The sequence below is a fragment of the Opisthorchis viverrini genome (genome assembly GCF_000715545.1).
Source record: "Opisthorchis viverrini unplaced genomic scaffold opera_v5_278, whole genome shotgun sequence".
NCBI lineage: Eukaryota > Metazoa > Platyhelminthes > Trematoda > Opisthorchiida > Opisthorchiidae > Opisthorchis > Opisthorchis viverrini.
This window is the reverse complement of record NW_008751938.1, coordinates 143,537-156,080: the sequence shown is the minus strand read 5'-3', so window position 1 is coordinate 156,080 and position 12,544 is coordinate 143,537. Positions and strand designations below refer to the sequence as shown.

The 12,544-nt window shown below is 40.2% G+C and overlaps 1 protein-coding gene across 1 annotated transcript; it reads left to right on the top strand.

Moving 5' to 3' along the window:
- Positions 1-1,468: 1,468 nt before the first annotated feature.
- On the top strand, positions 1,469-12,333 carry T265_09485 (hypothetical protein; the record flags this gene model as incomplete). Its single annotated transcript, XM_009175567.1, has 3 exons — positions 1,469-1,532; positions 3,987-4,561; positions 12,136-12,333. 3 exons carry the CDS (start codon positions 1,469-1,471, stop codon positions 12,331-12,333), a joined length of 837 nt encoding a protein of 278 aa, XP_009173831.1.
- Positions 12,334-12,544: the final 211 nt, after the last annotated feature.

Here is a 12,544-nt window from a genome sequence, read left to right as displayed (position 1 = left end):
GAGATAAACGTTGGAAGTTTACATGAAAAACAAATTCACCAGTCATCACGCTGATCCTGCTCATCGGACTAACTATTAGGTGTTCACTTTTTATCAGATTTCTGGCCCCCATATGGTCTACATTTAAAACTGTAAATTTCAATGATCTTTTTGGGGCTGGATAAAAGTGACCTGATATTAGCAATGTTGTGAAACAATGTTAGCAATGTTGTGTACAAATATACATGCCTATAGATAAGCAGTGCATAAGTTTAAACGCGTATATTTCAATATAGAATTATATCCTGAATAAATTCCCAAATATTTGTACAAAAATGAGTTGCTCAATCATTATCATTATTTTTCCATCACTATAAGTGTCAATTAAATTCACAGATGCCCAAAACCTCGTCAGAAATCTCAACCAAGGTGGAGAATGGCAGAAGTTTATTGCGGTGCTTTTGCTTCAATAATAAGAAATTATTGTACGTTACGCTTGCACTATGGGGTAGTCTATGCTCTTTAAAATTAGGACAAGAACGTTCTGAACTTTAAAAATGCTACTCAAAGCCGTCCTAGATATGTACTTTCGGGGTAAATTTACCCAGATCACCAACCTGGTGCAAGAAAACATTTTCAAAAAACGAATTATCTCTAGCAGGAGTGTTCTGTAACTGATTTTGATATCCTAAAGTAAAAAGACATCAACTGGTGGAGGGCCGTAAAAGTTTACGCCTAGTTCCTTGTAACTCAGTCAGAACAATATTTCAGCGCATTAAAATATCCGAGTCTAAGTGGGCGCGGGATGAAATTCATGGGCTGCGATGATATGTGGAATTAATATCGATACCGAATTTAGTAATGGCGTTTTATTCACGACACGAAGTGTTTTCTCAACTTGTTAGCATTGTACTCAAAGGATATTTTAAAATCAGTTATTGGGCGATAATAAGCAGACACCTGAAAAAAGTTTCTTCTGAAGTACAGCACTTTCTTTGTGTTTGGTCGCAATAATAATATAGCCGTACCATCTGAACATTTGGATGCTTTTTGTTTTATCTGACATAGTCTGTATGCTTTTTTTCATACACGGGTCGACTGATAATGACTCCTATGTTGAATCACGCCCACGTGTTACCCTAAAAGGGGTCTTGTAGGGCTATTCCAGGAGGGCAAAATTCTGTGTCACCAAAGTTTTGGGTAGCATGTCTGTCAGAACAAATTTCTAGTCTAAATGAACAGAGAAACGGCCACCAACCAAATCTTTTCACACTACCTCCCGCTGATAAGTATGTCAGAGGAGAAAGAAATTCACACGATTGCTGAAATTGCTTTCTGAGATTTAGTAACTCAAGGAGCAAGCCAATACCTGATCGCGTGATGGGGATTCTGAGGTAGGAGGACTAGTTAATCATACTGCGGATCATCCTCTAGTGGTCAAACTCCTTGGAGATTCTTGATCATTTCCAGTAAGGCTGAAACAGTTATAATGCGCCTCTGGGTTGGAGGACAAGCTGCACTAATGAAACTAAAACGTTCGTTGCTGTTTCATTGTGAGTTTAACCGCGCATCACCTATACTGTCTTCCAAATCGGTAATCGAGGAAGTAGCGAAGCATTTTTATCTGGCTCATTGTACTTTTTCATTTTTTTTGAGTGCGAATGATTGTCTGATTAATGGCAACTGATCATTGCCTTATAAGATAGAGAAATATCGTCGGGCACAGTGCAACTTCTTGGTCAAGCAAATCTAAGTTGATCCAAAGTTACCATGAGGAACCGGAATTAACCTGCAAACCACCGATAATCTCACGGTTATAAGATCTTACAAACCTGATCTGCATATTCACAAATTGTCCGAATAAAATTATCTGTTCTCAGGTTCAAATTATGTACACCCGAGAAAGAACGCTGTAACTTAGTCAACAATAGTGATTCTGGGTCACACTCAATTCCCATCCAAACTCCTTCAGCGGCTCGACCATAATCAGATGAATCAGTTGCTTCCAACTTATGTCACAGAATTTTCTGATTATGCAAACATTCATTTGTTCACTGACGTAGATTTGTTCGTTTGTAGCATGCATGTGACGGACAGAAGGGTACTTTTTGCTCCGATTAGTGTTTGCGATAGCTTTGCCTTTGCACCGCACGGAGCAATACATGACCAAATAATCAATTCTTTATCCTAATCATATGCCAGTATTTTTATTTTTTCCCGCTCTGGAAGAGCAAGAAGGCACCAAGGTGTCGGTACACTCAGTTTATTTCAAACAACTCTTTGGTTGGCTTGTGCTTGCCTTGCTCATTTGATTTTCTTTTATGGACCAATCAACTTGCGGCTTTGATTATTTATATTTGACTCAATTTCGGTAAGCAATAGTTTGACTGATGAAAGTCTCACTATAATGTTTTCCATCAACCATACTTTATTGATCCTATCGATAGGACTGCTTTTCAGTGAGTGGTACACAAATTATGCTACATCTTAGTAACAACTGAGAAATTTTGAACCGCGTCCAGTGTTTATTCTGAACTGTTTGTTGATATTTTCTTCTACATAATTGCAAATGAACGAAAGCATTGCAGTGATGCCTCAAAAAATTTGACCCCATGACTGAACAGCTCTTTTATTCATTAAATTTTTTTTCGTATTATAATTTACCCTAGTCTAAATTTTTATCTTTCTTACAATTGGAAAATAATCTAATGTATACCTTTTTACTTTGGATGGACTGTCAGTGTGCCACTGCATTCGTAAGGTTGCCCATCACGATTAGATAAAACGCGACCTGCCAAACCAGCTTGATAATTATTTGTGGAAATAATTCGCAAAGGCGCTAAAGAGAAGAACGGGGCCAAGATCTCACCATTCGGCAGGTCAAGCTTGACTGGTTTACCCGCAAAATGGATTCAAATGTTAAGCTTATCTTGCATCTTCTACTGCTTTATTAATGCGAATGAAAAGGCAATTGATGATCCGTTTGCCCAATACGCATACTATTTTCTGATCGAGCGATTTTTCCCTCTGGATAACAATAATGATATTACAGACGGAGACCATTATTTTTTTCAGATGCTTCTTGGATACGCGGATATCACTGGAGTTGACTTATTAGTTAGGCCATCGTAAGAAAGCTATGGAACAAGCCGTAAACAAGATAATTTGACTACGAATGTAAGACAACTTGAATTGCAGTCAAATTTATCACAGGTTAATTCAGTCATGATGCATTGTGGAAAGTTCCAGATAGTATTGAGAAAACACAGAATTACTCTGCTTGTTTCTTAGGTTGTTCTTCACACACAACAGAGCCTAAGTAATGCCTTCATCAGGTTTTTCGTAACTGAGGTATGCTTGTCGTGTGATTTAGTCTAGCTAGGATAATCACACACGCGCTGCTAAGCGTAAATTCAAAATTTAGTGGCCATAATATTCTTGGATGCTTATCCTTAATGAACTCTCGATTCCTACTCTTCCCAAACTGAGAGATCCAGGTCATAGGTGTGCGTTAAATTTTTCCAAAAATCCATGGTACAGAGTGGCTGAAGTTCACAACCTCTTTACCTTCATTCGCCGATCTTTCCACAGAAAACCACGTTTGATGACAGTATTCAAGTCATTCCTGACACCCATCGTGATCATACCGATTGCATCATTAATACGAATAATTTACTATTGCCTTAAGAGCTGCTTTGTGAAATCTGTGTAAAGCGGAGGTCAAGAACAACTGAGGCGTATCTACGGCTTAATCTCGTAGTAAATGCATTGTAGGAGCTGTATGGAAAGTTACCTAGTACTTCTTTCAAAACGGCGTCATTAAACGTTCATTCGGGAAGATTTAACAACACTGAATTTGAGATTCGTGATTGAATACAATATTCAAAAATATAGGCTGTAAACCAAGAAGTTGGCATGCGGCAAACAAACATATCAGTCATGACAAACAGGACACTAAGTTATTTCATCTGCTCCCATTCACGGTTATTTTTATCTTTTGCCAACAGGTAACTGGAAATTCTTTGCTCGAGCAGATGGCTATAGCGATGATGACGAGGCGGTACAGGCGCTAGAGGGTAGGGATGAAGACACAAGCTACGAAAATACTTATCTTTCTCAGGACACCGGGGAAAAATCCAACGCCGAAGATCCTGACTCCAATGATGGTGACTCGCCTAGCAACGATGAGCCAGATGAATCTTCTGACAGTTCATCGGGAGATGAAGTCCAAACAGTCGAAGAGGAATACTCTAGTTCCAATGACGATGATCAATCCTCAGGTGATGGTCACGTGTTCGATGAACCAAATGAAGATGCAGAGAGACCTGAAGAGGAGGACTTATCTGAAATTGAAGGATCTGGCTTCCATGACGTTGATTCATTCCCCAATACTGAGTCAGATGAATCGTCTGACAGTTCATCGGGAGATGAAAAACATACGGCGGAAGAAGTTGCTAACTCCAGTGAAGCCCCTGGTTCTAGTCCAGATGACAGGTCGAGTGAGAGCGAAGTGGATGGCGGACCCCAGGTAGATGAATCCGAAACAGGTGAAGCCGTAAACGCCGAAAAAGAGGAACGAACAGTAGGTAAGAGACTCAGTATACAGCGACTTGCGCATATGGATTTTTGCACCACATGTTGACATTATAAAAATGGTCACATCGGCTAATCGTTTCACGTCCACGTCATTCTTTTGCCCAATTATTCTGGTGAATCTACACCAAACAAAACAGAACCAAACTCGAATTTCACACTGTCTTTGATATTTTCTGAGTCTGGTATTCACAAGTCTAAAATTTGAGACCAGCTTTTTACTCCTATTCCACAAGCGCACACTGAACCCACTTAAATTTTCACGTCTAAACAGCCACTGTCTTCACGTCTAAACGATATGATTTTTCTATGCATTTAGAAAAACACTCTATTTGTTTATTTGTTCATTCTCCAGAGGGCATGAATTGATTACCTACAGACTACTTTTGGTGGATTGTAAATCAAAGCATGCAAAGCCGACAAGCAAGCCAACCTCATGCACCCCCACAGCGCAATAAATTATGGTGAGATAATCTTTCACCGGGAAAATTTTCCAAGATTTCAGGCAGAATAGTTCTGTTCTTCTCGGATAAAAAGTTGCGCACAACAGGGGCTGCTATGCATCAGATTTTTCGACGTTGCATGCCGTCGAACCGTACGCTCAACCACAATCGGCGTATAAATTCTATGAGAGCTATTCACCAGATCCGCGAGCTTTTTGGCAATCAGTGTGCCGTCACAAGTCGTTTCGCGCCTTGTTAGACACATCCTAATGTTTACTCCAAATGCGTTCATCATCCTTTTGTGATTTAAGCACTTCACTCAGTTTATTCAGTGCTCATTCAGAACGTTTCATTACCGGTTGACCATTTTAGGTGGATCGTACCAACGGACCCAGCTAAACATGAATAAGGCTTATGTGACTTTTCACCAGCTGCATTCCGCCAAATAATTGGTTGGTCAACTGACAAGCATAGAATGAGCTCAATCGTGGAATTGTCCCCCGCAAATAATCTAATGCTGAAGCCTTCTCATTTCCCGACCAATTTATGCAACTGAATAAGGACAACTAGGATGCTAGTTTAATTCAAACAGAAGCGCATTCCCATAAGTATGACCTTTTTGACAAATCTTATATCTCAATAAGTGCGCCTGAATAACAGCCAAGGAACTTTTGTTCAAACAACTGAATGCGGCACATCGTTGGGAGACAACAACATGAATTTGGCTAATAGATATAGGTTTGTATCTAAAAAATTGGACAAAATTAACTTGATATTTATTTATTGATTTGAGTTATTGCTATGGGTGGTCGACAATAGAGATCAAAACTTTCCAGGCAGTTTACAAGTTCCTGTAAATTCAAATGCAGTGTCCTCCGTCTCATATGAACCGGTGCTGTATTGTACTTAATGCCTGAACATGATAATAAACCACCACATTTTCTTCGCCCGGTGACATTTCGTGATACGCCATGAAAATCATGCCGTGAAGTAGAATTCCAAGCAGACGTTTAGGCTCCTCGCGAATAAGACGCACAGGAAACTGAATCTCCATTCAGCTACACCGGGTGCAAATCTGCAATGCCTAATTCCAGCCCGCTACAGAAATTCTCGGCTGTATTGCACTGTTTTTTTTTGAATTCGCATCCATATTTTTGAATTTTTATCGGGATATGCTTGCTGGATGTGTAATCACTTTGTTGTTGTCACCTTATGCATTGCAATCTCCAAGACGTCACCGTGTATACATCAATTGATGGAGCGGACGATTCATGGTGCGACGAAGTAAGTTAATTCATTCTGTGGCGTATCCTTTATGTGTGATGCAAAAATTATGGAATGTATGCTTTAGGGTCCATGTGGTTAAGTTCTTTGTGATAACCGCATAAATTTCTACTCTCGTATGTTCACTTTAACATTCACCCTACTTTTACTCGTACTTTTACTTGCCTATCATTCACATGGTTTTGCATTGGCGGTACTTGGCATTGTTACATGAACCACAAGATATTGACGTTGGAAACACAGGTCTACCTGCTGCGTTTCAGGTTTCGTTTCTTACGAACCCCTTTTAACAGCTGAAGATGAAAGCTACTTCACTTCCAACAGCACAGGAGCACTGTCACATTCAGGGCAATTTTGCATAAATTATTCCAACTCTAGTGGTGGTAAAAGATCTTATCGCAAGTTAACCTGGTCAGCGGAGAAATGAGTGGTTACTGTTGCTGTTGGTGGCTCAACAACATGAAGGTTGACGCCCTCCAATTAACTTCGACAATAGTCTTCGGTGTAATGAAATAATAACCTAGTTATTTATGGCGAAATACTACAAGGAAGCGTTCGAATTCCTTCATTACTGACGACACTGAGTAGTCAGCCTGGCAAATCGTTAGATGTTCAGTTGAGTTGAAGTCGATCATCGTGGCTGAGCTGTCTAACGTTTCGTATTTCGGACCTTTGATCCAAATGATCTGGAGTGCGCAGCTGATTTTACAAGGAATTGTATGTAGTTGTGTAAGCGCTTGCTGTTCATGTGCGGATGCCGACTCCCCTACTTCAACCAAGGGATTTCCTGTTGGTATGCGGTGTAAAATCTATCTAGTATCCATTACGTCCCCTGTGTTCCCCATGTCAACTCAGCATGCATACGTGATTACAACACATCTTGATGCGACGTAAACTAGACGTCTGTGAAATTGTTGTGCTCCTTCGAGTGTCAGGTGAACAAATGAGAACTGCTGATAGGCGGAAAAGTTACTCTCATTGTGGCAAAACCCATACTGCATGTTATCCCTCCAACCAATCACTTGAATATTTTGTGCCATTTGTTCAAACCCATCTTTTGCTGTTATCGCAGGCTGTATCTATCATTCCATTCAAAGGTGCGATAACAAATCACAATCGCTTACGTAGAAGATGGGATTGATATAACAATGTTTACATCAAAGAACGCATGGGAATGAATAAATTGTTCTGCAATTGTTACCAACATGCTGAACTTTTTCTGTATAAGGAGGCCTCATACTGCCAAATATTCGTTGAACATGAGTGTTTCACAAAGCTCTATCCTTGAAGGCTATCTAGTTTGCATCCAAACAGATTTAACTCAAACGAACGATTCAAATAAACAAAACGGATTAGAACAGCAAACATTTAAAAAACATCCCACTTGCCTGCAGCTTGAAAAGAGAGCACCAGAACGGTGGGAGAACTTGGTTTTCTCAAACTGCCATCTCATTGGAATTGATGGATCCGTTGCCCGACTTTCCGTAACAGTGAACAAAGACCTCATATCTTCGAACCAACAGGAATTGTCCCATCAATACTTTTATTGGTTTGTCAACCGCTTGTTGAATACAGAAGCAAAAAAGTGTGGAACGCTTACTGGTGAGTGAAATATGACTCTGAACTGACCAAAATTTAACGAATATTTGGCATAGTTTGTTATTGTCTGTTTACTATAAATCTGGAGGCACTTGGCTGAAAAAGTTCAGCGGACATCTTCAGCTTCCTTATGTTGAGTAGCTACAAACCGTATTTGGACCAACTGGCTGAAGTTTCCATTCTGGTTCTGTTACAAGTTTTCAGATAGTAGATGGAAATTAAATGTGATCTCAACAGTACTCGATGTATGTATTCTCAAACCTTCGAATGATCTGTGATGAACTGCCCACATCGATATGCAAGAAACGTTTGAAACTATGTGAACACAACTCGCATCGAAGTAGTTCAGGTCGGAACACAACAGTGTGGGATGAGAGGCCAAGATCAAAAGCCTCGGCTAAGGTCTATAAACTTTGTCAGAATTTTCGCAACCGGCTTGGTTGTGAAAAAAACTTGACAGGGGTTATCCTCAATGACAGAAGTTTTGAACTAGATCATCGTATTCAGCTGTATTCTTATCCATGCCCTCCCCCATTTCCTCCCACAAGACATTCAAACCCTTGTGTTATTCGAATTATCCGCGGGTCTCATTTTACAAAGCCACTTGTTACTGGATAACATCTCATTTTCGAGGCTTATTCTTTAGGGTTCCTAGCGGTTTGGAACCACACACATATGTTCTAAACATTATGATGTGCTAGTGAACCGCAGGGTCCGACCTGAGATTTCTTTTAATCCCACTTGTTGGGGAAACACCACACTCTTCGCCAGAGAAGCAATTGATTTCACAAACTGTTCGCGTTTGCATAGATCGGTGACCGTGTGTTAACAAAAAAGGCTACAATCTTTTATTTTTTATAGGTCCAGCGAACAGTCCAGTTGATTCGGCAGGTAATGTTAGTTGTCCGACAAACTATAGCTGTTAGTTGAACATATGCTTTTGACCTAATAGTTAACTTCTGCGAAAATACCTTGCATATGTGGTAAATATAATTGTTTCCTCATATGAGTAAACAAAAATATTCTAAGTAGGAAACGCAGTTTTATTCCCACGAAAATTGGTCGCTTCGGATATAATAAACATGATTATCTGAAATATTTACTAAATTTATTGTTTATGAGTGAAAAGCAGCATTCATTTTTTAATTTTATTAGGCCCTTTTTCTGTATGCTTTCAACTGCAGAAAGTGAACTTTGCGCAGTCGATGACAATAGTGTGAACTTTTCACTATTTCAATCAAGCCATCCTGCAAGTGTCCTGTATTTCAGGGAGTGGGATAGTTATCGGTCGGCCTACAAATCCACCTTGAGCATTGTCCTCTAGTGTAAGTTCTGAAGGAAACGACACATATGATAGAGTAGAAGGCTCCAAGAATGCAGGTGTCGTAAATGCTGCCCACTCTTGCCATAAGTGACAAGTTATTTCCCTTAGTTCGCGAGGTCATTTAATTCTTGGACGATTATGTACCAGGTTTGGGAGTATGAATGAGCCAAGAAAGCACTGCAAGGTCTTAGTGACAGGCGCATGTAACTATTGTGCTAAGGATGGGGTGCCTTCATTCGGGGATCGCTCTTGTTTACTGCGGGAAAGTGATGAACAAAGCCAAAGTACTTATCGTTGCAACGTTATCCTCAGTGGGTCACATTATGCACCCCAAATGTGCGTCCCACCACACAAAAACACTACCGTTTATTGTGTGTGGATAATTAAGACAATCAAATTTCCTCCGACTGTTGCACAACAAGGATGTAATTGGAGAAGAACAAGTGGTATAGGATAATCATCTAGGATTATCAGGAATCATTTTGACTCTGACGTCTACACGCGGCGCAACAGGGAAACACAAAAGATCACTTGCCTTGCCCATGTATTTATTCATCTCAAAACATCCGCTTACTCCTGTGGTACCCTTCGATTAAATATTCATCACTCGACATGAGGACCAAATAATTCAAAGTGTCCTTTGCGGTTTGGAGACAACTGCATCCTGTAATGTTTTGCAACAGCTGACTCCTGGCTGCGTACATCTTTTTAAGAGCTGGGTGTGATTTGACGGATCATACACAGGGCCCACCTGTATCCATTTTTTCGCTTGTGCAAATATGGCGATATCATACAACTTCCAGAAAACAGAATAATGATTATCATCATCATTGACCGCAGGAAATGTGTATGTGCTGTACAGTGCTTCCAGCTGACACAGTTTAGTCCACCAATCGTACGAAGTGATGGGGTAAGTAGCTGTGTAATGAAGGTGGTAGACGATATAACTGACGCGTAAATACACGGTAAATTCTTAATTGCGGAGATTGGGGGACAGCTAGGCACTTGTCCAGGTGATTTGAAAAGAGTCAACTGAAAAGTTTTGTTTGTGAATGTAGGGTAAGAGAGAACGAGAACGAACCAAAGAGACTCTTAGTACTGCAGACAATGCACGAGAGCGATTGGGAGCAAACCGGGGGACAGGATAACGTCTGGTAATGAGTTAGTCAAGTCAATAACTGAAATCTTGTATATTATGAAAGTCAGCGTCTAGACTTCTGAGAAGATTGTATTCAATAACAGTTTAGTTAGTTAGCCGCCATAATACTTATCTGTTTCAACGGACTTACATAATGTAGGCCTTAGTCGGTGAAATTATATTGCCCTTCTCCTTCGACGAAGTATTATTCTGTCTCCCTTACTTAAAAATTTATCAGGCTACTGGGTCAGACAGACGTTCAGCAGAATCTGTTAACGACATTGATAGATTTTTACAGCCTTGCTGAACATCCTTGGCGGCAAGGACGCTTTTGGAACAAGTGATACCAATGAATTAACTAATCTCTTTTCAAATAAACCCACAAGGTGTCTGCTGCAACTAGAGAGGTATTATTCTAGAGTCTATCGTAGAGTGGTTACTGGCTTCAGTAATATTGCAACCACCAACACTACTCGGGGATCCAAAGATAACAGAAGTGCATTGGGCACACCTCAACATTGCGTGAAATGAATGAGCATTTGCATAGATACAGCTGGTTGGTAATCGCGAATTTCCTGAACATTGTGTCCTCAGTCTGCAGGTAGATCAGTTCTTTTACTTACGCGTGGCCAAAATAGATGCATTTGAAGTTTGTAAACATATTCGTGCTCTCTATTCCCACACTTCCGGCCATGTAAGCGTTTACAAGAACTGTCCGGAAGTTTTCCGGTGTGTCTCTACCTTAGAAAGACCTTATAGCTAGGTTCTCCTGCTGTTACGTCCTGGTATCATTTCTAATGAGGCTCGCACACGCGCTGGACGAATCCCATTGTTTGTGTTTTAGTTCGGTACGATATCCAAATGTGCTTATTTTGTTGCCGGCACATTTTGTAGGCCCCTTGATCATGAATGTTTTCCATATAAACTATAGTTATTCGTAGTGGCTCACTTTTCTCCCCACTCTGTAACTAGGCATTTTTCCTCACCTTCGCGTAACATTTACGCACAGGTAGGTATATCTGGATTACTGACTTTGAGAGGGGGAGATTGTATAGTGATAATGAACTAAAACGCGTTGGAGCAAAATAATCCGTTCTCCTTGTGTTCCCAGTGAAGTGTGATAACGAACGATATATTTTAAGTGCGGTGTCATTCTGGATTACTTCAGGCGTATTCGCAATGCCGCAGATTTGGGTAACCAGCAAAACCGGATGCTAAGATCAAGAAACACGCTGCTACACTGTAACAAAATGTTTTTTTACCACAAGTTTCTCACATTATAATAAGACTTGTTTATTTGGGGGTGTAAATACTATTTTGTCAATTGGTGGTGGGTTTGCCCACGATAAACTTAAGGCATCCTTTTTATCAGCTAAATATAAAACAATTTCGTTATTTTGATTTGTGCATAAAAATACTTAGGCTTTTGAGTAGATCTACTCCACATTTGGTTTTTTGGTAAGGCTGCTACACAGTTGGCCATTTTTTGATACACATGGAATAATGCCTATTTTGATTTTAACCCGCGCAAGATAGTGTGCCGCGACAAAGTATTCCAGAGCATTTGTATTTCTGTTAATAGGAATCCACGTTGCACACTTTGTTATCCTCCACATTTTAGAGATTGTAGTTGTTGGGGTAAAGCAGGACGCATTTTGTCCCAAAGTAAGTTCCCTTTAAATAACATCGTCACTATTTTGGAACCGCTTTTCGTTAAAGGTCAGTAGAATGTGAGTCAGATAATATATTTTTTATTCTTTTGTCGTTAAACACAGGTTTCAAAGAAGCAGTTTATTCCTGGTATCCCGGGCGAATGTACCGCCGATGATTATGACGGGAAACTTCACGGTCTACAAATTGCTACTTATCAGATACAAATGGAATCATCAGTCAGCAGTTCCCAGTTGTTCGCTCAATTAAAGAAGCCAAACACACACGGCAATAACTGCAGATTCAACGGATACTTGCAATAATCTTCGGAGTGCGTTTCAACTTCTTTTCAGTAAGTTGCCACCCTAAGCTTAATTGGAATTTGAAACCAGCCCCTATCATTCACGATGCAGATGTGTATTAAACGGTCAGTTATGTACGGTGCCCGTGTCATGATCTATGACAACCCGGTCAAGTGTTCGTGCGCGTAGCCCAAGATATCCATGTTTACTCGTCATCAGACAGAGAGAGGGA